Source organism: Narcine bancroftii, chromosome 6 (genome assembly GCF_036971445.1).
Source record: "Narcine bancroftii isolate sNarBan1 chromosome 6, sNarBan1.hap1, whole genome shotgun sequence".
Lineage (NCBI taxonomy): Eukaryota > Metazoa > Chordata > Chondrichthyes > Torpediniformes > Narcinidae > Narcine > Narcine bancroftii.
This window is the reverse complement of record NC_091474.1, coordinates 143,889,508-143,915,160: the sequence shown is the minus strand read 5'-3', so window position 1 is coordinate 143,915,160 and position 25,653 is coordinate 143,889,508. Positions and strand designations below refer to the sequence as shown.

The window sequence follows — 25,653 nt, the reverse complement described above, 5'->3', positions numbered from 1 at the left end:
TCTTAATTCCTCTGTCTCTGTAGCATCTCTTCCCAGGACAAGGTTTCTAATGCAAGATCATCTGAGATGTCCTCCTTCTTCAAAAAAACGTGGCTTCCCCTCCACCACCATCAAATCAGACCTCCATTTCCCGCAAAACTGACCTGGCCCTCTCTGCCCCGAAATGAATTAAGGACAAGATTCCCTTTGTCCTCACCTATCACCCCACCAGTCTCCACATCCAAAATATCATCTATTCGCCATCATTTCTGTCACCTACTACATGATTCCACCACCAGACACGTTCCCCTCTCTGGCTTCTGCAGGGACTGCTTGTTCCAGGACTCCCTCATGCACTCATTCCTTCCCACTTATTCACCTCCTTGGTAACTACCCCTTTGATCACAGGAAGTGCCACATGCGCCCACACCTTCATTCGAGGCCACAAATAGTCCATCCAAGTGAAGCAACATTTCACTTGTAAATCTGCAGGGTTCATCTATTGCATCCATGTTCTAATGTTTCCTCTTCTATATTGGAGAGACTAAATGCAGACTGGGAGATCGTTTCACTGAGCACCTTCCCTATGTAGCAATGGGAAGGATCTTCCTCTGGCCAACCATTTCAATTCTGCACCCACTCATGCGCTAACATATCTGTCCATGGTTTCATGCACTGACAAACCAAGCCCGCTTTAAACTAGAAGAACAACACCTAATACTGTAATTTTACACATATAACGTGCGTGCTAAATGCGATTTTTACAAACTGGGTAACCCACCATGCATTATACGAGTGTGCGTGGTATACAAGAATTTTTTTTTTTCTTTTACACATTGAATATAAAATTGAACTTATTTGAGCAGCAACTAAAATTTATTTTAATCGCCTTAATTGGAATAAAAAGTTCTGTAATAAATGATATTATTTACAAAAGACGAGCATGGGAAAAATGGTAATGGGGAACACACACACACACACACACGCACACACACGCACACACACGCACACACACGCACACACACGCACACACACGCACACACACGCACACACACGCACACACGCACACACAGAGTTTATAGTGAGTGTGGGAAAGTAGAAGTGGCAATAATACAACATGCACAATTTATAGCGGGTGTTGGAAATAGCAGCAATGAAATACGCATACAATTTAAAGACAAACCTGGGAAAATTGTAGTTGAAATGAACCACACACACAATGAACTGGGTACATACAAAATGGAAAAATTCAAAATTTTGATTTTGGCAGTCTCACGAATATCTCTTTGGCTTGAGTGCCATAGTATTCCGAGAAATAGGATATTCTGGCTCAGACACCTACTTATCAATGCTAATTGCCCAGACGTGTCCCCTGAGGGAGAAGATTAAAATACAAGTGCTTCTGAGACAAGGTCTTGCAGAGTATATCATTGATATATTTGGCGATTGACACTTCGGAAGATCAACTGTGGCGAATAGTGGGACTAGGGAATGTGTATTGTCTCCTGTCCCAAGTAAATGCAAATTGCTTGTGAGTTGGAATGAAGAGCATGACACCCACCAGGCACACTATATGAAAATATTTTTACATTGTTTAAGATTTTCTGTACATTATATGTGTGTGTGTCCATTATACATATTCTGTCTGGGCACTCCAACTGGATGGCATGAACATCGAGTTCTTTAGTTTCCATTTGGCCACTCCTCCATCTCCCTCCTTTCCTCATTTCTCTGTCTCCTTCCAGCTCTCTGCCCCCTTTCCTCTCCATTCAAAGAGCTATCCTTCCCCATCACTTCTCAGCTTTCAACTCTTGTGTCCTCCCACTCATGACCACCTATGACTTCTTGCCTCTAATCCTGTGCTCCTCCCCTGCCTTTCACCCCACCATTTTATTCAGAAGCCTGCCTGCCTTTTGCTCATATCTTGATAAAGAGATTTCACCCGAAACATTGATTATGTATCTTTATCTTTACTACATAAAGAATGCTGCACGACTTGCTAAGTTTCTTCAGCATTTTTGTGTAATATCTAATTCCTTGCTGAAACCATCTAAGTCTTCTTGTTTTACCACTCATTCCATAAAACAATCCAACTATTTAGGGTTTTAAATTTCAATTATATAATAAAGTAGCATCAACTATGGTATGTATAAAAGATTCAAAGTAAAATTTGCTCACTTTCAACAACCTCTGTTTGCCTTATACTTTTCACTGTTTACAACTCTTGACCCTAGCAGACACCTTTCTCTTTTGTGCTTTCTGCCACTCATTTCCTCTGCAACTTAAAACTGGTTTAATTTCCCAGTTCTGAGAAACATTTATTAACTCAAGACGTTAACACAGTTTCTTTCCCCAAAGGTGTTGCTAACATTCTGAGTATTTTGCCATTTTCTATTTTATAATCCATACGGTTAATCCTTTTGACATGCTCAAATTAAATTCTCACTGAGTAATAATTAATCAATAAGAATTAAGACACAATTATACTTTTTTATCCAGAAGTGGGTTTTATTAATGACTAATTCTATGAACTAACCAAAAGCAATATAAAAACTGCACACGGCTACCTAACTAAATGATGGTAAACACGTCAACCACATTAATCACACCAGGCACAGAGGGTGAAAAGAATGTGAAAATATTCAAAATGGCTTTTACGAATTGGTTAGGTATCACAGTGAGGTAAGCTTTAATATGCTATGACTCCACACCACATGACTACTCATTACCAGTGAGGTGTCAGTGGGGGAAGGAAGACCCTCATTAGCAGCCTCCTCGATCACCTCCTGATAGGAAGAAAATTAGTTTTGGGTAACCATATCAATACATTGAGAGCAAATAACGTACACCCTTAACTCTATCTCATAGCTCATTTACATGATACCATGACTGAAAAACTGAGGATTTCCATTCCATACACCCTTGCCGTTGTTTTTTTATTTGCACATAACATGTTCAATGAAACAATACAGATTAACCTGTAAAAATTAAAGTCCAAATGCCAACCCAAAATATGAAGTGATCAAAATGGCTTCTGATACTCATGCAAATAGTATGATTTAGTTCGAAATTTGGTGATACAATATTAATTAAAAACAAAGGTTTTGTGGCAATACTTAGCCACTTGATTCTAATTCAATTTATATATTCTGTACACATTTTATTATTTTTGTTTCACAAGGAGTAATAGTAGTCCAATTACATGAACTGGAAGAACTCTAAATATCAGTTTAAAATTGTGATGAAAGGGATACATCAAATCACAGACCAAAAGTTAAACAAGATCACTGATCATCCATTTCAGTTTTTAAAACAGAAACAATTCAGATACTCTGAGCAAGAAAAAAAAAAACACTAAATCGTGCTGTTTGATAAAGATAAACAGTTTAAAAGGAAACATCAAGAATGGAACAACAGCAGAATATACCAATACAAATTCAGTCAGGAAACATAAAAAAATTTAAAAGTTTGCATGCAACTTTGGCAACACTGTTACAGTGCCAGTGACTGGGGTTTGAATCAGGCACATGTCTGCCTGGGTTTCCTCTGGATGCTCTGGTATCCTCTCATCCTTCAAAAAAGTACCAGGCCTGTAGGTCAATTGGGTGTAATTGGATGGCACGGGGCCATGAGCCAAAAAGACCTGTTACTGTGCTGTATGTCTACATTTAAAAAATAAATTCAACTTAAAAAGCAGGAGAGAAGAAACAAAGCAAGCTGGTGTGCAAACATACATTTTGGCAGAAATAAATGGTGAATTTCACTGATAACTTTAAAATTGATACTTCATTAACATTGAGTACTGTACAGCCAAAAGGAAAAAAAAACTGATCATAAATTTAACTGCTTTGTAAAATATATTGCACATTTTAGTTTTACAATATTTATTTTTTTTCTGATACTTACTAGATTACTGTTCGGTTCCCTTGACAAACTGGTTTTAGTTGATGAACGTGAGATGGGATGCTGCAAACTGCCAAAGTATTGTCTTGGCATATAACAAATATGAGGGGCAAAATATGGCTATGGAAAAGGAATAGGTGAAAAAAAAAACATTTTAGGAAAATCAAATGAAGTCTCAAAGGAAAAGGAAACACACAGAAAATATGGCACTGACAGATAATTTTCAATTGTAGAATAGAATTACTTTCCAAATCTTGCTTCACAATGAACAAGCACAAAACAAGTAACGCAAACTTGTAAATTAAAAGTAAAGGGATGGCCATATGGAATGTTAGTGTCATGAACAAGGAACAATTATAAAATCTGCAATATCTCTAGATCAAGGCCGGCGAAATAATGGAGTGGAGTTTCCTTACCCGGTTATAAAATGGATGCTGTTGGCCGACCATGCCACTATAAAAGCTGCTGGGATGTTGTGGTGACATTACATTACCATTAAATGAAGTGGAAGAGGAGCAGACTGATGGTGCCTGGCTAAATGCAGCCCGAGATGGAGCTTCCTGTAAAGGCAGTGAAGGAAATGGAATTCCTGTGATATTCACTGTGGACATCTGATCCCTTGCTGCCCTGATATCTGCAGGTATAAACAAAATATATGCTCAAAATACCTTACAAAGATAACAAATGTTCACAAATAACTTTTTAGAAAAATAGCAAAAATGATGTCCTAGTTTGTATCCTGGTTAAATTACATGTCTTCCTCAGTGCAGTATTTATAGAAGATTGACATTGCAGAACAAAGGTCTGATTTAAATTTTATTTTGAAAGATATTTGTTTACAAATGAGTTCTGTTAACCTTATCGTGTTAAATAATAGTGATACACAATGGTAACAAGTAGCCTTTATTTTCCTAGTTATTGGAGAACCAGTTAGAAATTGCAAAATGAAGATGGATAACAGTGCTAAGAATTTATGGGACTAGCTAAAAGCTCACATTTTTTTTGCAGAGCAACACCCACAGAGCATGGACTTTTATGCATAAGTGACTCCTTTTATTTTAGAGTGACAAGTGAATTAAAATAATTGCATGGCTGAATAAGTGTTATGCTGCAGCTGCAGTAGGCAGAAATCGATGGAAACCACAGGGATCAATGGCAGCAATACTTGAGGAATATATAGCCCAAGGAATTTCAGCTCAGAACTGATAATCAAGATGTTTTGATTTGAATAGTGCACAATACATCAGGAAGGGGAAAAATACCCAGATATTTGGTATTAGATGATATTCACACTCCTTGGATCAAATATTGTAGAAGTGATCGGTCCAGAAAGACTAGATGATGTGACAACAAGCAAAGTGGGCATGGGGATCCAGAAGTAGCATCAGGAGAACCCTCAGCCCCTGCACTTGTCCAAAAGGACTGAGGATTTGCACCCTGCGTGAACAAGACCAGAGACTGCAGGGTGGAAGAAGAAGCTCACTAACATGCCATGCTCAAAGGAGCTATTTGTATGCATTGATAAAGAAGAGTACATAGAATCTGCGAGTGAATTAGAGAGAAACATAAAGATGAGCAAAGGCTAAATTGGGTACCTAACAAATAGAAAGAAGAAATTAGAGTGGGAATTAGAAAATGGTAGAAAGACATGGCTGTCAAAGATTTTGCTTGATTGGCATATTAAAAATACTGACCTGCAATAATTTCACGTAGTTTAGGATCCAAATTCACTGTACATGGCAGAAATGTTTTTACATCCCGTGCTGAAAGAATTGGCATTCTTGAAGAGAGGAAAACTTCAAAGCTACGAATATCACTGTCAATTTCTAGAAGTGGCTCCACATCTTTGGTAGTTGGTATGTTTTTGGAAATTCTTAACATAAATGATCAGAAATATTAGTGCATAAATTTAAAAAAACAAACAATGACTTGCTTCCGGTACTAGCAGAAACAAGAGAATATTTTAATATATTAAAGTAGTTTCCAAATATGCTATTTGTACTAACTCATTGAAAGGAGCCAATAAAAAAATTGAAACTAAATTCAAAGGGAAAAATACATTTTTAAAATGCTTTTCTCCAGAAATACAACTTTTATAAGCAAAATGCTTATGAGTTAATGCACATGTGTTTAAAGTACTGAAAAAAATGTATTTTTTTAAAAACCAGAAAACCAAAAATAACATCTCTACAATTGATCGCCCAAATGTCAAATGTGTTTTTGAACCAGTGGACATCGAGAAAAAAATATCAAACTGCAAGTTAAAACAGAATTAAAAATATTTTTTCTATGATGGCAATTTCTCAATACAGAAATAAAATGAACCAAGGTCTAAGAACAGTTAGCAGCTGATAACTGTTTTTCCTCACAGATTTCAGTTTTCTTATCCATTGCCACATCACATGAAACGGACAAAAATAATTTTGTTCTACTCCTGTGGCAATAAAGGTTCACAGCCAATGAATATCTTTGGTCTGCGAGGGGCTTTGCAGTTCTGTACCTCAACATTCTACATTCAATTCAAATACCTTCACTGTGCCCTGATCAAGAAAAAAATGAATTATAAATGATGCCTATACCAGTACTAAAAAATATCAATGAATAATGAGATAATATAAAAATTAATACTTTTATTTACCGAGTTTCAAATTTAATAGTTTTATTTTGTCCAATTAATGTCACCAATTAACACTGAATTTTGTGTTGCATTTGGCAGCTGGAAATTTTAAATACTAATTTTCACCACGCAAAAGAAAGATACTAGAACCAATATAAAATTACAAAAAAGATTGTTAATCAAAACTGTAAAAAAAATAGGGGATGACATATTTACTCATACCTTTTCAAAACCAGGAAACATCCACCCTCATCTTAGCATTTACTTATACAAATAATTAAATCTAGCAGCTATGACTTATTTTCAAATAAAAATAACTAACTCAATTTGATTATTCAATAAACATGATTTATTAAAGAAACAAAGCACCGAGGGAAAGTATTAAAGTTAGCCACCACAATTTTATTAAAATGAAACAAAAAATGCTCAAAAGCTGATACAATTCTGGAAAAACGCAGCGGGTCAGGCAGCATCTTTGGAAAGAAAAACAGTCACCAATCCTTCAGCAGGATTGGGAAAGAGATGCAAGTTAATTTTCAATAGGAGAGAATGTAGGAAGAGATGAGTAGAATAAAGGGAATGTCTGCAGTAGGATGAGTCAAAATGTCTTGATGCCAAAAGTTAGCAACACTTTAAACATTTTGCTCTGTGTAATGAGTTGATAATAGTCATTTCCATTACTTCTGGGTGAGCCAGGAATAAAGTTGAATGTTGTTCAGCAGGGGTGGTACTCAAGGATTATTACATTAATGATGGGCTTCTGGACAATATTGGTTTTGGTGCAAAGGAGCTTTCCATCATGCAAAGGACCTCATGAAAAAATCATTTGTTGTACTTTTGTGGACTTTGTTTTGTTAATAGTCACCCAGGTTTTGTCTCCATAAAAATATGCAGTTCTGTCAAGTATACTACAGACCCGATCTAAAACTCAGAGCAGGTTACTCAAAAATATCATCAGTTCAATTACCAAATCTCATTAATGTTAGCAGCAGTTTGTTGAAAACATTTAAGCATAAAAGCTAGTCCAAAACCTTGCAAAGATTTAAAAAAATGTTATTATAATAATATGAAGATCCAGGTTAAGGTGCAGTTTATTGTTAAGTACACAAAAATACACATTTTTGTTTGTCCTTTAAAAAGCACATGAAGAACTACTATTCAGAAAAGGTAATTGTCAAGGCAAGCATATTGGAAAAGGGGGAAATCAATTTCAATTAACTGATTACATTTGTAGCATACCTTTCATAAATGTTTTTTAAGGTGAGATGATCTGGAACACTGTCAGTCTCTTCCAGGTATAGAATAAGCCAAGAAGTCCTGTATGGCCATTGTTCTGTGAGGTTTATCCAAGAGGCAAGTCGATCCCAGTTGAAACTAATTTGGTTTGCCCTTAGTAAACGCCCTTTAATAAAATTTAATTAAATCTTTAAGAGGATATGCAAAAACTTTCAAGATTTAAACACACTCCTGCCTACAAAACCTAACTGCCTTTGCTTGATCATTTGTGTGTCACATTTGTTGCAAATAATACATCTAACAGGTATTAACAATATTTTTTGCAAATTCCCTGTTCAGACTAAGATTTACTGATATAAAGATGGTACTGTGAAAATTCAGAAACTGACATCAGGTGGCTGTTGATAAACCTTAATCCAGCATGGCCAACATGAAAATTGTGTTTTTCTGGTATGATAATTCAAAATTGAAATATTTTAATTATTATTTTAAAGTCACTTTTTTTAGGTTTCTAAAATTATTCTACAATTTTGCTACCCAGCTGAAAATGAACAGAAACAGATTTAGTCAAAAATAGTGCTGTTCTTCACCACCATAGCTCTCCATATTGATTACAGATCAATCCTCTGTTGCTATCATTGCCCCATTCCTCCCACTGATATGCTAAACTGGGAGGCAAAAACATGTTCACCTTTGGCTGTTGCTTCCAGAGAAACCCACTAGCAATGTCATCAATGGTCAGCTTACCTGATATCTGTGCAAGCTCAGGCAACATAGATATGGGATGGCAGAAGGAGATCAAGTCCAAAAGTGCACCACAAACATACAAGCACATCAACTTTATGCGGAGAATAACTAACGTAATCATGGAATCACAGAACTGTAAAGCACATAAATAGGCCCTCCAGCCCTTCTAGTCTGTTCCAAGCTATTATTCTGCCGAGTTCCACTGACCTGCACCCAGTCCATATCACTCCATACTCCTGTCCAAATTTTTCTTAAATGTTAAAATTAAGCCCACATTTAGAACTTCAGCTGGTAGCCCATTCCACAATCCCAATGTATGAAGATCCCCCAAAATGTCCTCTTTTAACTTTCCCCCTTTCATCCTTAACCCACGTTCTCTGGGTTTTCAGTGGAAAAAGCCAACGCATTTAATCTATCTATACCTTTCTTAATTTTAATCTATCAAATCTCTCCTCGTTCTTCTATCCTTTCACTGCAATTCAGTTTCTCAAGTTCTGGCAAAACTTCAAATTTGACCTCACCAATGCCTTATACAACTTTAACCTAACTTTAACCTATACTCGATACTTTGATTTATGAAGTTCAACATGCCAAAAGCTCTCTTTACGACCCTATCTATCTATGATGCCATTTTTCAGGGAATTATGTATCTGTATTCACAGATCCCTCTGGTCTACTGCATTCCTCAGTGCCCTGCCATTTACCGTATATGTCCTACTTTGGTGTTTCCTTCCAAAGTGCAACACCTCACACATGTCTGCATTAAATTCCATCTGCAATTTTGCAGCCCATTTTTTCATCTGGCCCAATCCAGATCCCTCTGCAAACTTTGAAAGACTTCCTCACTGCCCACCACACTACTCATCTTTGTGTTATCTGCAAACTTGCTGATCCAATTTACCACATGATCCAGATCACTGATATAAATAACAAAAAACAATGGATCTAGCAGTGATTCGAGAGGCACACTGCTAGTCACAGGCCTCCAATCTGATAGGCAATCATTCAACTATGACTCTCTGGCTTCTTCAGTTTACCTCCTCATCATGAGTACCAAGCGACCGAACCTTCCTGACTAACCTCCCATGCAGGACCTTGTCAAAGGTCTTACTGAAGTCCAAGTAGACAACATCTACAGACTTTCCTTCAACAACTTTCCCGGTAACCCCCTTGAAAACCTCTACAAGATTGTTTAAGCTTGACTCAATATGAACAAAGTCATGTTGACCATCACTAATCAGTTCCTGGTTATCCAAATATTTGTATATCTGATCTTTGAGAAACCTTTCCAATAACTTACACACTGCTGATGCCTGGCTCACCAGTCTACAATTTCCCAGATTATTTTTATAGCTTTTTTTAAATAACATAACCACACAAGCTACTCTCCAATCCTCTGGCACCGTAATGAAGGACATTTTAAATATATCTGCCAAGGACCCTGCAATTTCTACACTAGCCTCTTTCAAGGCCTGAGGGAATATATTATCAGGCCCTGTGGATTTATCCACCCTTAACTGATTTAAAAACAGCAAGTACCTTCTCCTCTTTAATCTGCATAGGTTGCATGTCCTCACTGCTTGCTTACTTTACTTCCATGGACTCTATGCCAGTTTCCTGAGTAAATACTAATTTCAGATCTCTCCCATCTCTTCTTGAAAAGGAGAGACTCAGCAGAGGGCAGCTGATTGAGCAATCGAGTTCAACAATTTAAGACAAAAGCCCCTTTCACACTGGCATCTTATCCTAGTAATTTACGGCTAATATATTGGTTAAAGGGCCAGTGTAAACACTCGTGAATCGGCACTCAGGCGTCAAATCACCCCGGGGACTGCCGAGTAAGGTTGTATCATCCCCAAGGTCATCTGACGCCTGCGTGCTGATTAGCCCAATATGAAGGGACATGGACTATCCAGGGAAAAGTAGTGAGGCATTAATGACATTTTTGCATGAGTGCAGGAACATAAAAGAAACTAGATTAAAAAGGAATAAACTTAGTATTCAATTTACTAAATCCTGATCAATGTATTATGATCTTGAATTTAAACAAAATTAATTATGCCTAATTATAACATAATTAAGCATTATATACAGCAGAGTATGAGCCATTCAGTCCCTATTGTTGTGCCGACCTATATAAACCTTTATAAATTTATAAAGGACAATGGGAAAGAGGAGGCGGCAATAAAACAGAGACACACAATTTATAAACACCGTGAAAAAGTTGCAATGGGGATGAGAGAGAGAGAGAGAGAGATGGCAGACCTGCCCTCCCAGAATTCCATGCGGCAGAGAAAAGACTGTATGTACAGAGCACTCATGGAGGGATTTCTCTGCCACATGAAATTTTGGGAGGGTAGGTCTGCCATCGCTCAATGTGTCACTCAGATGTCACCGATGGAGGATTGGCACCTCTCTTCCTGGGGATGCCTGGTAGTGAGTGTGAAAGGACGCAGAGAACTGGTTAACAGTGGTCCAGTGTGAACGGCAAAAAGGGCTTCTTTAACCAGTTAATTAAACAGTTAATTTACAGGTTAGCCAGTGTGATAAGGGCTAAAGGGTTGAAAAGGGGGATTCAGCAGATAGCAGCTGATTGGTCAAACGAGGTCTGGTGACCAAGGTATCTCTCTCTCTCTCACACACACAAGATCAAGGGACAGAAGTAGGCCATTCGGCCCATTGAGTCTGTTGAGGCACTCCAATAGGAGCTCAACCAAATTCTGGCCTTTTCCCCATATCCTTTGATACCCTAACTAATTAGATACCTATCAATTTCCTCCTTAAATTCCTGCAATGATCAGGCCTCTACAGCTGTAAATGGCAACAAATTCCACAAAATCAACGACTCTCTGGCTAAAGAAATTTCTCATCTCTGTTTTAAATGAGTTCTTTCTAATTTTAATTCTAAGATTGTGTCCTATAAAAGTGAGGAACTATGTAGTGGAGTGCTCATTGAGGAAGTGGACTGAGTCAGAGTGGAAAGACTTTTGTTCAAGAGACTTTGGCAAGTGGAGGCTGATTTGGTGGTGCAGGAGTTGAGGTAAGTAAAGGCCACTCTATTGAGGAACAAAATTGACTCACTAAGTAGGCACAGGTAAGGGCAGGTTTAGTATATCCTATATTTATTTTCCTCTAGTCATAGACAGTGGGAATGGCAGCCAAGTTAGGGGAAACCAGCAGTATCCCTGTTGACTTCATCTGCGACAAGTGCAACCAGCTGCACCCCTGACAAACTGAGTTGAAAATCATTTGGGAGGCAGAGGGGGTGATAGACAAGAGTTACAGGGATGCTATCGCACCTAGGTGGCAGGAGGAGGGTAGACGGGTGACAGTCAGTAGAGGGCAAGTCACACCTGTGGCAGTTCCCCTCAATAACAATATTGTTAGAAGGGGAGAACTACCAGGGACAAGCCACAGAGAGAGAAGAGGTGAGCTGTAGTGATAGGGGATTTCATAGTTAGCGGGACAGATAAGAGGTTCTATGGAAAGAATTGAGAATCCCAGATGGTACGTTGCCTCCCTGGTACCAGGGTTCGAGGTATCTCAGATCAAGTTCAAGGGATTCTCAGGAGGGAGGGTGAGCAGTCAGATGTCATGGTCTATGTAGGGTCAATGATGTAGGTAGGAAAGGTGAGGAGGTCCGAGAAGGAGAGTTCAGGGAGTTTGGCGCTAGGTTGAAGAAAGGAACTCCAGGCCTGCGATCTCAGGATTGCTACACATGCCACGTGCTAGTGAGGTTAGAAATAGGAGGAATGTGCAACTTAACATGTGGCTAAAGACATGGTGGACGAGACAGGGTGTCAGGTTTCTGGATATTTGGGCTCTCTTCCATGGAAGATGGATCTGTTCTGACAGGATAGTTTGCATCTGAGCTGGAAGGGGACTAATATTCTTGTGGGAAGGTTTGCTTGTGCTGCTCTGGAGGGAGGTGGGGGGGGGGGGGGGCGGGGACGGCAACGACGTTTACACTAGGAGGATAGGAACAAGTGTCAGAGCAGATATAAAAGATTATGTTAAAATTGCATGTGCCATTAGAAGTCAACTGGTTGTACGAGGTGGAAATTTTCAAAAGTGCACCTTATTCAATGCAAGGAGTATCGTAGGAAAAGCAGACAAGCTTAGAGTGTGGATTGGCACATGGAATTATGACATTGTGGCCACTAGTGAAACTTGGTTACAGAAAGGGCAAGAATGGCAGCTCAATGTTCCAGGCTTCTGTTGCTTCAGACACAACAGAATAGGGAGGGATGAAAGGGGGAGAGGTGGGCATTGTTTGTCAGGGAAAATATCACAGGCAGGATAGACCTGAGGGCTCATTTACTGAAGCTTTCTGGAAGGAACTGAGGAACGGGAAAGAATATGACCACATTTGTGGGGTTGAATTATAGAGTGCACAATAATCAATGACAACTGGTGGAGCAAATCTATAGACAGATACGGAGAGCTGCAGGAAACGTAAGGTTGTGACAGTAAGAGATATTAAACTTTTCACATATATATTGGGAAGGGTTGTGGCTGACGTGACAGCACTGTTCCCTACCTAGTCAGAGGACACACCAGCTGCCAATCAAGGTTTTGTTCTGCCCCACCTATTAGTGCACACCTTGCTGTTTTATCCATGTAAATGACCTGGAGTGGACTCTCCAGCCTGCCTGTACTTGGCCTTGGGCCATTGGCTGTTGCAATTCGATCAACCCTCCTGGCACTGAGCTATTGGCCCTTGCTAATGAGTTGGGATGGATCTTCCAGCGCTACAAAAGGAGCCATGGGTTCTTTGATCTCTCTTTTTGCCTGCTTGGGATCATCCTGCTTCTTTCCAGAATCATGGAAGGGTGTTGGAGAAACTGTTGGTAAGATGTGCACTGTTAAAAGTGCTGGGAGCCTTTAATTAGTTTTGTTAAATATTTTATTTATAATTTTAAATCATAACATTCATACAGACAATATATAATTGAATAAAACCACCCCCCCCATCTACCCCACTAACATTCACCCTCCTCCCCTTTCTGCCCACTAATAAAGAAGAAAGGAGACCATCACTTAAAAAACAATATTCAACTATTTAGCTGCAGAAACAGAGAGATCACACTGGAATGGATTGAGAGATTAAATCTTCAAACCAAGAATTTTTAGGTATGGGCTCCATACTTTAACAAAAAAAAAGTTGAAGATTGTTTTGAGGCAGGGAAGTTTATATCTTTTAATCGGATGAAGGAAAATTTTCAAGTTCCTGGAACAGGTACGTGATCCTTTATCTGGACATCTAAAATCTGGAAAGCTCCAAAATCTGACAAGTGGGGAGAGGGACCGGCAGCGCAGGTTGGGCAGGCGAGGGGTGGATGGATACAGCAGCGCAATTCGGGTGGGCTTAAATCTGGCTTTCCAAAATCCAGAAAAATCCGAAATTCGGAACATAGTCCCCCAAGGGTTCCGGATAAAGGATCATGTACCTGTAATACTTTTTTTGGATATTATCAGATAAAAGCCTTTTTAATGGAAAAAATAGGTCCTGGTTTAAAATTACTTACACAATCTGCTTTGGAATTATTACTAACTAAAGAAGAAACAAAAGTTTATTTCTGAAATGTGTAAGTTATTACAAAGTAAAATGCCTAAATTAAATGTTCATAAATCAAGATTAAAATGGGAATATGATTTAACATAACATATAACGGATAGTATGATTAACATTATAAATAGAAGATAGAGTTTAGTACAAAATAATTTTTAATCTACTATTTTAACACCTCAAAAATAAAATAAAATAAATTTAATTTAATTTCTTCAGATTTGTGTTTTCGATGTGGAGAAGAGGCAGGTACATTTTTTCCATTCGATTTGGATCTGTTCTAAAGTTGAGACTTTTTGGATACAAGTTAAATGATTTTTGGAGCAATTATTAAACGTTAATCTTCCGCTTGATCCAGTTTTGCTTTTATTACGTGATATTAAGTAAATTACTTTAGGATTAAGATTAACTATGTATCAAATTGAATTTTTACATTTCGCTTTGGCTGTTTCTAAAAAAATGTTTGGTCTTTACTTGGAAATCTGATTTAGTTTTAGGAATGTAAAGATGATTTTAAAGATGGTTATATGGTTAAATGAAATCTTGTATTCCTTTAGAAAAGATAACATAGTTTGAGGGATAAATATCATTTTTTTGGTAATTAGTGTCCCTTGTAGAGGCGTGCCTGTGCTGAGTCAAGGAGTGGTGGGGCATTGAGGTGATTTTTTCTTGATCATTATATATACCAGTTCATTGTGTGTGTGTGTGTGTGTGTGTGTGTGTGTGTGTGTGTGTGTGTGTATTGTTTCCACGTTATTTTCCCCACATTTGTTATTAATTGTCTGCTATTATTTTCCCATGGCTACTGTAATGTGTGTGTACGTTGCATCAGTTACCATTTCCCACATTTGTCTTCTGTAAATAAAATCCTTTACTACCAAAAGTGTGTTCAGAGACCTTCCCTTTGAGACCTACCAAATCTGCTTCCTCACTCAAAACATATTGACTGGGACTCCCATACTGTAAAAGGGCTAAATGGCTTGGAGTTTGTCAAATGTTCAGTAAAGTTTTCTAAATCAATATATAGAGGCACCAACTAGTGGGAGTGCAATACTGGATCTCCTTTTAGGGAAGGGGATAGGACAGGACACAGAAGTAGGTGTAGGGGAACATTTTGGGACCAGTGCCATATGCCATTAGTTTCAAGTTAATTATAGAAAAGTATAGGTCTGGGCCTTGGGTTGAGATTCTAAATTGGATAAAGGCCATTTTTGAGTAAATTAGAAATGATCTAGAATGCATGGTTTGTAAGGGGAATAGACAGGAGTTTTGGTGGCCGCAAACGGGACTCCCAGATGGTGTGTTGCCTCCCGGGTGCAAGGGTCAAGGATGTCTTGGAGCAGCTGTAGGACATTCTGAAAGGGGAGGGTGAACAACCAGCTATCATGGTCCATATTGGTACCAAAGAGATAGGGAAAAAACAGGATGAGGTCCTACAAGATGAAGTTAGGGAGCTAGAAAATAAATTAAGGAGTAGGACATCGAGGGTAATAATCTCTGGATTATTACCAGTTCAATGAGCTAGTCAGAGTAGAAATAACAGGATAGTTAGAATGAATGTTGGTTTAACAGTGGTGTAGGAGGGAAGGTTTCAGAAATAAAAGTGGCATGCAGATAAATCCGTCACAAAAACAAAAAAGGGCCACTTTTCAACATAATGGTAAAAGGGATAAGAGTGTGGCAAAAGCAAGCCTGAAGGCTTTGCGTCTCAATGCAAGGAGCATTCGTAATAGGGTGGATGAATTGAATATGGAGATAGCTTTTAATGACTGATATACTCAGGATCTTTTTTTTGACGTCCTGCTTTGCGGAAACTGCCAAAATGTTTGGCCTGGAAGTCAGCCTGAAGAAAACTGAGGTCCTCCATCAGCCAGCTCCCCACCATGACTACCAGCCCCCCCACATCTCCATCGGGCACACAAAACTCAAAACGGTCAACCAGTTTACCTATCTCGGCTGCACCATTTCATCAGATGCAAGGATCGACAATGAGATAGACAACAGACTCGCCAAGGCAAATAGCGCCTTTGGAAGACTACACAAAAGAGTCTGGAAAAACAACCAACTGAAAAACCTCACAAAGATAAGCGTATACAGAGCCGTTGTCATACCCACACTCCTGTTCGGCTCCGAATCATGGGTCCTCTACCGGCACCACCTACGGCTCCTAGAACGCTTCCACCAGCGTTGTCTCCGCTCCATCCTCAACATCCATTGGAGCGCTCACACCCCTAACGTCGAGGTACTCGAGATGGCAGAGGTCGACAGCATCGAGTCCACGCTGCTGAAGATCCAGCTGCGCTGGATGGGTCACGTCTCCAGAATGGAGGACCATCGCCTTCCCAAGATCGTATTATATGGCGAGCTCTCCACTGGCCACCGTGACAGAGGTGCACCAAAGAAAAGGTACAAGGACTGCCTAAAGAAATCTCTTGGTGCCTGCCACATTGACCACCGCCAGTGGGCTGATAACGCCTCAAACCGTGCATCTTGGCGCCTCACAGTTTGGCGGGCAGCAGCCTCCTTTGAAGAAGACCGCAGAGCCTACCTCACTGACAAAAGGCAAAGGAGGAAAAACCCAACACCCAACCCCAACCAACCAATTTTCCCTTGCAACCGCTGCAATCGTGTCTGCCTGTCCCGCATCGGACTGGTCAGCCACAAACGAGCCTGCAGCTGACGTGGACTTTTTACCCCCTCCATAAATCTTCGTCCGCGAAGCCAAGCCAAAGAAAAGAAGACTCAGGATCACAGAGACATGGCTTCAGGGGGCCCTGAGACTGGGAGGTCAATGTTCAGGGATTTTTGATATTCAGGTGGAATAGACAGATAGGAAAAGATGGGGTAGCGTTGTTGGTTAGAGAGGAGTTAAATGCAATAGAAAGGATGGACATTAGCTTGGAGGATGTGGAATTGATATGGATAAAGCTGTTGTGAGAGATGAGTAAAACTAATATGAAAATATGTGTAATGAATAAAGCCAGTATGAATAGGATAAGGGTAGATAATAGAACGTAGGAAGTAAAGTTAATCTGAATAAGATAAGAGTCTTCTAGCCTTAGAGAGTGTCAGCAAGTTCCACATACCATGTAATTAGTAAGCCTTAGACAGAATTAGCAAGTTCTGCATATAAGAGTTAGTAAGCCCTGAGAGTTGGGAACGTGTGAATAAGGACAAAGGCAGGTGAATAAGGACAATGACAGACATGATGGGACACAGACAGGATACCCCCTGGTCCTCCAAGTTCACAGAAAACAGCATGTAGGCAGACTGGATTGCCTAATGCCACACTTATCCAGGAGGCAGAAGAATGTTAGGTGGGGGAGGGTACCTCTACACTGAAATGAACTGTATAAAAGTTGGGTGAGCCCCAGTATGTGTGTGTATTCCCAGGGTAAGGGAAGCACCCAACTTTGCATTGGTGTATAATAAATGTTCTTTGTTCCCAATTTTTGTCTGAGCAAATTCTGTGAAAGTACTTCTGTTTCTCACACTGCGAAACACTAAGGGGCAGAAGACGCTAGTGGGAGTTGTATACAGGCCACCTAACAGTAGCAGTGAGGTTAGGGATGGCATTAAACAGAAAATTGGAAATGTGTGCAACAAAAGTACAGCAGTTATAATGGGTAAATTTAATCTACATGTCGATTGGGTGAACCAAATTGAGGAAGAGGATTTCTTAGAATACATGCGGGATTGTTTTCTAAACCAGCATGTCAAGGTACCAACTAGGGAACATGCCATTCTAGACTGGGTAGTATAGCAATATTAATATTTGGGGAGAATTTATAAGATTTAAGAGTAGGTCACATACATACACACATTTTAAAACAGATCTTATTTGAAAGACTGAAGAAATACTGAACATTCTGGAGAATGTAAGCACGTTTCACAAGTAGGTGTTAATTGAACTGACCCTTGTGACTAAGGGGATCAGGGGATATGGGGAGAAAGCAGGTACTGAGTAGATGATCAGCCATGATCAAAATGAATGGCCTACTCCTGCACCTATTTTCTATGTTTCTATAAGATGTTTTCAGGCAAGAATGTGCGAGTTAAATGGAGGACCTTCAAAAGGTGACATTTTGATAGGACAGAATTTGTATGTTCCTGTCAGGATTAAAGGCAAGATTAGCAGACAAAGGGAACCTTGCTCTTCATGGGACATTGGGGATCTGGTTCAGAAGAAGAGTGGTGTATAGCAGTTTAGGCAATGCAGAGCAAATGAGGTACGTGAAACATTCTAAAGTTGCATAAAAAAAGCCTCAAGTAAGGTAATTTATTTAAGTAAGGTATATTTAGTAAGGGAAAAATTTAGTCCCCTCCAAGATCTGAGTGGTTTGCTTTGTATGGTGCCAAAAGAGATGGCGGGGGGGGGTGGGTGGGGAGGGGGTGGATCTTAAATTTTTTTTTGCATCAGTATTCACTCCTGAATTTGGAACAGAATCAAGGGAAGTAAGGAAAACAAACAGTGAAGTCATGGAACTGATACAGAGGGACAGGTGCTTGCTGCCTTAAAGCAAATATTGGTAGATAAATCCCTAGGGCCTGTCAAGGTAATCTCTTTGACCTTGAGGGAGGCTGGTATAGAAATTGTAGGGGCTCAGGCAGAAATATTTAAAATGCCCTTAGCTAAGGGTGTGGTGCTGGAAGATAGGAGAGTAGTTCACGTTGTTCCATTGTTTAAAAAGGCTCCAAAAGAAACCCTGGAAATTGTAGGCTGGTGAGCCTGACGTCAGTAGTCGGTAAACTCCTGGCAGGTGTTTTAAGAGATCACATAGACAAGTATTTGGATAGCTAGGGACTGATTAGGGATAGTCAACATGGCTTTGTGCATGGTAGGTTATGTTTAACCAATCTTAGTTTTTCCAAGGAAGTTACCAGAAAAGCTGATGATGGAAAGGCAGTGGATGTTATCTACTTGGACTTTAGAAAGGCCTTTGACATGGATCCACATGGGACATTGGTAGTCATGGTGGGGAGCTGGCTGATGGAGGACCTCAGTTTTCTTCAGGCTGACATCCAGGCCAAACATTTTGGCAGTTTCCGCAAAGCAGGACGTCAAGCGCTGAAGAGCTGGCTCTGAATGAGCAACTAAAGCGGCATCGTCTGCAAAGAGTAGTTCACGGACAAGTTTCTCTTGTGTCTTGGTGTGAGCTTGCAGGCGCCTCAGATTGAAGAGACTGCCATCCGTGTGGTACCGGATGTAAACAGCGTCTTCATTGTTGGGGTCTTTCATGGCTTGGTTCAGCATCATGCTGAAGAAGATTGAAAAGAGGGTTGGTGCGAGAACACAGCCTTGCTTCATGCCATTGTTAATGGAGAAGGGTTCAGAGAGCTCATTGCTGTATCTGACCCGACCTTGTTGGTTTTCGTGCAGTTGGATAATCATGTTGAGGAACTTTGGGGGACATCCGATGCGCTCTAGTATTTGCCAAAGCCCTTTCCTGCTCACGGTGTCGAAGGCTTTGGTGAGGTCAACAAAGGTGATGTAGAGTCCTTTGTTTTGTTCTCTGCACTTTTCTTGGAGCTGTCTGAGGGCAAAGACCATGTCAGTAGTTCCTCTGTTTGCGCGAAAGCCGCACTGTGATTCTGGGAGAATATTCTCGGCGACACTAGGTATTATTCTATTTAGTAGAATCCTAGCGAAGATTTTGCCTGCAATGGAGAGCAACGTGATTCCCCTGTAGTTTGAGCAGTCTGATTTCTCGCCTTTGTTTTTGTACAGGGTGATGATGGTGGCATCACGAAGATCCTGAGGCAGTTTACCTTGGTCCCAACAAAGCTTGAAAAACTCATGCAGTTTGGCATGCAGAGTTTTGCCGTCAGCCTTCCAGACTTCTGGGGGGGATTCCATCCATACCTGCTGCTTTGCCACTTTTCAGTTGTTCGATTGCCTTATATGTCTCATCCAGGGTGGGAACCTCATCCAGCCAGCTCCCCACCATGACTACCAGCCCCCCCACATCTCCATCGGGCACACAAAACTCAAAACGGTCAACCAGTTTACCTATCTCGGCTGCACCATTTCATCAGATGCAAGGATCGACAATGAGATAGACAACAGACTCGCCAAGGCAAATAGCGCCTTTGGAAGACTACACAAAAGAGTCTGGAAAAACAACCAACTGAAAAACCTCACAAAGATAAGCGTATACAGAGCCGTTGTCATACCCACACTCCTGTTCGGCTCCGAATCATGGGTCCTCTACCGGCACCACCTACGGCTCCTAGAACGCTTCCACCAGCGTTGTCTCCGCTCCATCCTCAACATCCATTGGAGCGCTTACATCCCTAACGTCGAAGTACTCGAGATGGCAGAGGTAGACAGCATCGAGTCCACGCTGCTGAAGATCCAGCTGCGCTGGATGGGTCACGTCTCCAGAATGGAGGACCATCGCCTTCCCAAGATCATGTTATATGGCGAGCTCTCCACTGGCCACCGTGACAGAGGTGCACCAAAGAAAAGGTACAAGGACTGCCTAAAGAAATCTCTTGGTGCCTGCCACATTGACCACCGCCAGTGGGCTGATAACGCCTCAAACCGTGCATCTTGGCGCCTCACAGTTTGGCGGGCAGCAACCTCCTTTGAAGAAGACCGCAGAGCCCACCTCACTGACAAAAGGCAAAGGAGGAAAAACCCAACACCCAACCCCAACCAACCAATTTTCCCCTGCAACCGCTGCAATCGTGTCTGCCTGTCCCGCATCGGACTTGTCAGCCACAAACGAGCCTGCAGCTGACGTGGACTTTTTACCCCCTCCATAAATCTTCGTCCGCGAAGCCAAGCCAAAGAAAGAAAACATGGGACATTAGGAAGGTTCAGATGCTCAGTTTTCATGGTGAAGTAGTAAATAGATTTGACAATGGCTGGATGGGGGAAGCCAGAGAAGTGGTAGTGATGATTGCTTCTCATGCTGGAATCCTCTGACTAGTGGTGTGCCTGAGAGATCAGTGCTATCACCATTGTTATTGGTCATCTACATCAATGATCTGAATGATAATGTGGTAAATTGGATCAACAAGTTTGGAGATGACACTAAGATTGGAGGCATTGTAGACAGTGAAGAAGTTTTCAAAGCTTGCAGCTGAAAAAATGGGAGGAAAAATGGCAGATGGAATTTAATGTAGACAAGTGTGAGGTGTTGCATTTTGGAAGGACAAACCAAGAAAGGACATGCACAGTAAATGGTGGTGCACTGAGGAGGGATTGGGAATATAGGTACACAATTCATTCAAAGTGGCGTCACAGGTAGATAGGGTTGTAAGGAGAGCTTTTGGCATATTGGCCTTCATTAATCAAAGTATTGAGAAAAGAGTAATGATAAAGTTGTACAAGACATTGTTGAGCCAAAATTTGAATTATTGTATGGAGTTTTGGTCGCCTAACGAAAGAAAAGCAACCAGTAAGGTTGAAAGAGTGCAGAGAAGATTTACTAGGATGTTGCCCAGACTTCAGGAACTGTGTTACAAGGAAAGGTTAAACAGGTTAGGAACTCTAATCCCTGGAGCATAGAAGAATGAGGGAAGATGTGATAGAGGAATTTAAAGTTGAGGGGGATAGACAGAGTAAATGTAGATAGGTTTTTTTCCACTGAGGGTAGGCAAGAGGCAAACCAGAAGATATGGATTAAGGTGAAATTGGAAAATTTTAGTGGGAACATGAGGTTGAACTTCTTCACACAGAGTGGTGGGAGTGTGGAATAAGCTGCCAGCTGAAGTCATGAATGCAGGCTCAATTTTAATATTTTAAGAAGAATTTAAACAAGTGCATGGATGGGAGATGGCTACGGTCTGGGTACAGGTCAATTGGACTAGGCAGAAAAATGGTTCAGCACAGACTGAAATGGCCAAATGGGCCTGTTTCTGTGCTGAAATGTTTTATGCCTTTGGCTCTATAAATAGCCAACCACGCTGATCTTCAAGAGGACCAGTTTTGCCCCTTGCTATCTTTTTGCCCTTTAATTACCTTAGAAGCTCTTAGATTTCCCTTGACCTTGTCAGCTAAAGCAACCTCATGTCTTCTTTTAGCCTTCCTAAATTCCTTTTCAAGTTTTTTCTTTCCTTTTTTCCATATTTTACCTAATTTGCTCATTAATGCCTATACCTACTCCACACCTCTTCTTCTTAACCCAATTCCCATTATCCCTTGAACACCAAAGTACCTTATGCCTGTTAACTTTGCTTTAATCCTCATAGGAATTTACAAACTCTGTATAGTACTCTCAAAATTTCATTTACTGAGCACATCTTGCCAGAAAACAACTTCTCCCCATACACACTTCTAGATCCATTCTCATTTCCTCAAATTTGGCCTTTATCCAATTTAGAATCTCAATCTGAGAACCATTCTCATTCATAACTATCTTGAAACTATGGTACGATGATCACTGGACCCAAAGTGTTCCCTTACTTCAGTCACCTGTGCTGTCTCATTCCCTAATAGGAGATCCAGTGTTGCACCCTTTCTAGTTGGTACCTCGATATATTGATTTGGAAAACTCCTGAATAAATTTGACAAACTCTCAACCATCCACCCCTTTTACAGTATGGAAATCCCAGTCAATATGTGGAAAGTTAAAATCACCTACTATCACAGCATGTAATTTGTTTACTTACCTTGTAAGGTCAGCATCTCATTGGTCCCTGCGAGTGTCAGAGGCATCCCAATTATTGTTTTGGCTTGGCGTGGCCACCTTTGCTGTGTGCACGTGTGAGTTCCAGGAGCATGTGCAGTGCATTAGTATATTAGGTTGCTGGCTGAAACATGCATTGTGTATAGAACGCCAGTTGGAGTATGTGTGGTAATGTATGACACGCATTGGAGATAGTATTTTAAAAACATGGTGACATAGAGAAGGGTGAGTGAAACACTCACGGTATTCATAGAGATTAATGCAGATGTTATTAAATATTTATGAGGATGTTATTTATGAACATTTCAAAGTTAAATAAGAATTTCAAATTTTTGTTAAAATAAAGGATCTAACTATATCTGGACTTGTTTTGGCAATAATTGAAGTGCGCCATAATTAGTGTCTCACTTAGCCTTCAAGAGACTAATTATTGGATTGAAGTCACTATGCTCATCTTTGTGTTTCTTGCAGCTGTCTTCTATCTCTCTGCAGATTTGCTCCTCCAATTCCACTGACTACTGGGTGGTTAATAACGCAACCCCACTGATGTGGTCATACCTTTCTCGTTCCTCAGCTCCATCCATAGACCCTCAATAGATGAGCCCTCTGGTGTGTCCTGTCTGAGCACAGCCATGATACTTTCTCTGATGAGCAATGCCACTCCTCCCTCTTTCATCCCTACCCCTCTATTGCGTCTGAAACAATGGAACCTTGCAAGATGGAGCTGATTGACCTGCCCCTCCTGCAACCAAGTTTCACTAATGGCCACAGTCATAATTCCATGTGCCAATGCACACTCTAAGATCACCTGCCTTTCCTACATGACTCCTTACATTAAAATAGATGCACCTGAGAACATTATTTCCACCATACACAACCATTTAATTTCTGTCTTTATATGCAATCTTATCATCTTTTCCCCTCCTCCACTTTATTATCTGCTCTGGCACTCTGGTTCCCAACCCCCTGCAAATCCAGTATAAACCCTCCAGAGTATCTCAAGCTTATTCATTTGAATATGGCTGCCAATCTTGATTAAAAAGATTAGGCTTATTTTCTTTCATTTTACTTTTATGTTTTTAATTAATTTCTAGTGAAAAGCTTTCATTTTTTTTTAAAAAAGAATATCTAAATTACAACTTATTTTGAAATTAAAAAAACTTCTGTGAACCTCAGAATTTGAGTCAAGAGCCAATTCACCTCTTACTGCCAGCTCGCCTTTAGAAAACATAGCGACTCAGATCCTGAGCTCAATCAGAACTGTAGATTAGCAAGTGGCAAGTTTGATCTGGTCTGACTAAGGAGTTGGTGTGTTCTCCTGTGTTTGTATGGGTTTCCTCGGAATCTCTGGTTTCCTCCCACCCTCTAAAAATATTCCAGGACTGTAGGCCAATTGGGTGAAATTGGGCAGAACAGGCTCATGGTCCCAAAGGGCTTGTTACTGTGCTGTGTTTCTAAATTAACACTAGAATGTCCATGAATAGGTGTGTGATTTCAAAACAAGGCCCATGGTTTGTTTACACACCTTGGATCCAAGTAGCCCAGTGGTTCTCAACCTTTTCCTTTCCACTCACATACCTCTTTAAGTAATCCCTATGCCATAGGTGCTCTGTGATTAGTGAGGGATTGCTTACGGTGGAAAGAAAAAAAGTTTGAAAACCACTTTTAATCGTCCCTCATTGACTCGTTATGTGCATGGTTTCATAAATGCAAAGGAAATGGGCCAATGACAATTTTTCTCAAGCAAAATATTTCAGTAACAATTGGGTTTAGAGCAGTGATTCTCAACCTTCCCTTCCCACTCACATCCCACCTTAAGCAATTCCTTACTAATCACAGAGCACTAATAGCATAGGGATTACTTAAGGGGGTATCTGAGTGGACAGAACAAAGTTGAGAACCTCTGATAATAGCCTCTATTCTTAAGCTCTATTTCATGTGAAGACTACTGTCAGGAGGAAAGAAACTGCCTCCCCCTACTCCAAAAAAAACACAAGAAAAACCTCAAGAAAGAAGTCAAGAAGGCTAAAAATACATGACGTTGCTTTGGCAGACAATATGAAGGAAAATCCTCAAGGTTTCTACAGGTCTATTAAGAGCAAAAGGATTGGAAGGGATAAAACTGTTCCCGTTGAAGATCAGAGGGGGTCAGCTTTGTATGGAGCCAAAATAAATGTTTTGTTTTTTTTCTGATCAGTATTCACTCAGGAAATGGGCACTGAGTCATGGGAAGTAAGGATGACAAGGAGTGAGGTCATGAAACCGATACAGATTAAAGGGGAGGAAGTGTTTGCTGTCTTAAAATCAAATAAGGGTGAATAGATCTCTAGGGCTTGACAAGATATTCCCTTGGAATATCTTTGGTGAGGCTAAATTTGGAGTATTGTGTGCAGTTTTGGTCACCTGACTACAGGAAAGCTATCAATAAGATAGGAAGAGTGCAGAAAAGATTTACTAGGATGCTATCCAGAATTCAGGAACTGAGCTACGGGGAAAGGGTAAACAGGATAGGACTTTATTCCCTGGAGTGCAGAAGAATGAGGGGAGATTTAATAGAGGTATTTAAAATTATAATTTGGATAGACTGAGTAAATGTAGATGGGCTTTTCTGCCCCCCCCCCCCCCACCCCACCACAGAGGACATGGGTTATGAATGAAAGGGGAAAATTTTAGGGGGAACATCTTCATACAGTGGCGGGATGAGCTGCCAGCTGAAGTGGTGAATGTGCATTCAATTTTAACATTTAAGAAAAATTTGGAGGGTATGGAGGGCTAAGGACTGGATGCAGGTCAGTGGAACAAAGCCAAAAAAAATTGTTCAGCAAATGGCCCTGTTTCTGTGCTGTAACATTCTATGGTTCAATGGCACAAGAATTTCACCTGGCTGGAACGAACCCAGCTGTCAATTAAACTGCTGGATGAAATAATCAATACATTACAAAACCTGCAGGTTGCAGAGAAGGGAA

At 40.4% G+C, this 25,653-nt stretch overlaps 1 protein-coding gene across 5 annotated transcripts in view; it reads right to left on the bottom strand.

Annotated features, from left to right (window-relative positions):
* The window catches only part of LOC138736554 (kinase D-interacting substrate of 220 kDa-like), a 135,058-nt gene that overhangs the window by 27,867 nt on the left and 81,538 nt on the right, over positions 1–25,653 (bottom strand). For 4 of the 5 annotated variants that reach the window (XM_069886242.1, XM_069886244.1, XM_069886241.1 and 1 more), the window contains exons 22-25: positions 7,739–7,901; positions 5,577–5,755; positions 4,299–4,516; positions 3,886–4,002 (exon numbers count right to left, since the gene is read on the bottom strand). In XM_069886242.1, coding sequence (XP_069742343.1) covers positions 3,886–4,002; positions 4,299–4,516; positions 5,577–5,755; positions 7,739–7,901 — 677 coding nt within the window. Of the gene's footprint in view, positions 1–2,898; positions 3,642–3,885; positions 4,003–4,298; positions 4,517–5,576; positions 5,756–7,738; positions 7,902–25,653 lie in introns of those variants that run through there. The other variant, XM_069886246.1, reaches the window with a different exon arrangement.